The sequence below is a fragment of the Apium graveolens genome, chromosome 7 (assembly GCF_009905375.1).
Source record: "Apium graveolens cultivar Ventura chromosome 7, ASM990537v1, whole genome shotgun sequence".
NCBI classification, from domain to species: domain Eukaryota; kingdom Viridiplantae; phylum Streptophyta; class Magnoliopsida; order Apiales; family Apiaceae; genus Apium; species Apium graveolens.
The window spans coordinates 271,216,732-271,218,452 of record NC_133653.1 but is presented as its reverse complement, the minus strand read 5'-3'; the positions used below and the strand labels follow the sequence as shown (position 1 = coordinate 271,218,452).

At 37.8% G+C, this 1,721-nt stretch overlaps 1 protein-coding gene across 1 annotated transcript; it reads left to right on the top strand.

Annotated features, from left to right (window-relative positions):
- Nucleotides 1-210: 210 nt before the first annotated feature.
- LOC141674968 (uncharacterized) lies at nucleotides 211-1,113 on the top strand. Its single transcript, XM_074481669.1, has one exon. It carries the CDS (start codon nucleotides 211-213, stop codon nucleotides 1,111-1,113), a length of 903 nt encoding a protein of 300 aa, XP_074337770.1.
- The last annotated feature ends 608 nt before the right edge of the window (nucleotides 1,114-1,721 follow it).

The window sequence follows — 1,721 nt, the reverse complement described above, 5'->3', positions numbered from 1 at the left end:
TATACAGCATGGTCCCTTAAAATGAAGGTATTAATGAAGGCGCAAGAAGTTTGGAGTGCGATTGAAAATAACTCCGAGATAGTCGTGGACGATACGACGGTACAGGTAGTCCTTGCAGCAAAATATCAAGGCATTCCAGAAGATGTGTTGCTGGCCATTGTTGAAAAGGAAACTGTGAAAGAAGCTTGGGAAGCGATCATAACTTTATGAATGGGTGCAGAGCTGGTAAAAGAGGCAAATATGCAAACTTTAAAGGGAGAGTTTGAGTCGTTGGTCATGAAGGAAACATACCAGGTGGATGACTTTTGTATGAAGCTGAGCGGGATTGTCATGAACATACGGGTTCTTGGTGAGATAATGGAGGAGTCCAGTGTTGTATTAAAGATTTTGAGGGCGGTTCCAGAAAAATTTCTTCAAATTGCCTCAAATATTGAGCAGTTTGGGGATGTAAAGGTTATGACAGTTGAAGAAGTGGTGGGACGCCTCAAGGCTCATGAAGAAAGAATGAAAGGAAGGTCTAAAAACACAGGAGGGCAGTTGCTGTTAACGCAGAAAGAGTGGGCGAAGAGGTCGAACAAACAAGGATCAACTACGTCTCAGAATCAACGACCAATAGGAGGATTTGGACCTCGTGGCAGAGGCTGGCACAACTCTAAAAATCATAGTGGAGGCATACGCCAGTATCAACAACAACAGAGCAAACATGGTGGAACGAGTAAGGAGCTTACTAGGACTCGTGATAGGAGTACGGTGAAATGTTTCAACTACAATGTGTACGACCATTATACAGCCGAATACAGAAAACCGAAAAGGGAGAGAGAACGGAATAAAGAGAAAAATCAAGAATCCAACCTCATGAAATTTGAGGATGAAGAGCCCACATTACTGTTAACAAAACGAGAACAAGGAAACAGAGATGTCGTATTATTAAATGAGGAAAAAGTGAAGCCGAGTTTTGATCAAATGGAAGGAACGAAACGTGATAAAAGCATCTGGTATTTGAATAACGGGGCCAGTAATCACATGACTGGACATCATGAAAAATTCAACGAGTTAAACGGAGACGTAACGGGTCAAGTGCGGTTTGGAGATGGGTCAACCATGAAGATATAAGGGAAATGAACGATTGTATTCAAGTGTAAAAACAGGGAGAAACACATACTTAAAGAGGTTTATTTCATTCCAAAGTTGTGCAACAAAAAAACTCATCTTCTTACTTAAGCTTTTTTGTCTTGAATTTACATTGTTTTATAATTTTTATGATGATGTCCTAATAGTCATGGTGGTGCTTTTGAATTGTTGGTTTAGTCTAGTATTTATGAAATGACATTAATCTTTGGATTTGTGGCATAAAATGCCTAGTTTACTATACTTTCAATAAGATACTTTTGTTTTTTAAGCGATTATTACAATTTTGTCCAAACATGTTGTCAATATGATTAATATTTAAATGAAAACTCATTGCAGTTGGACTAATAATTGTGGCCTTAAAGTGATTAGTTAGCCAAAAAAATAGCTACTACAATACTTACGTATCTTTGCTGTAATCTATAAAATATTTTTACACGACTCTTATTGCAATGACTTTATGATGTTGTTGTACACTATTAAAATTGTTACCATAAGACCTCTATTGCATCATGGCCGAATGCAACGCCAAAAATTTGCATGTTTGTTGCAATACACTATGCCGCAAGACAAATAACTCTTAGGATAATATA

What these genes read in the sequence shown, in the direction of transcription:
- LOC141674968 (XM_074481669.1), top strand. Translation starts at nt 211, where the DNA reads ATGGGTGCAGAGCTGGTAAAAGAGGCAAATATGCAAACTTTAAAGGGA.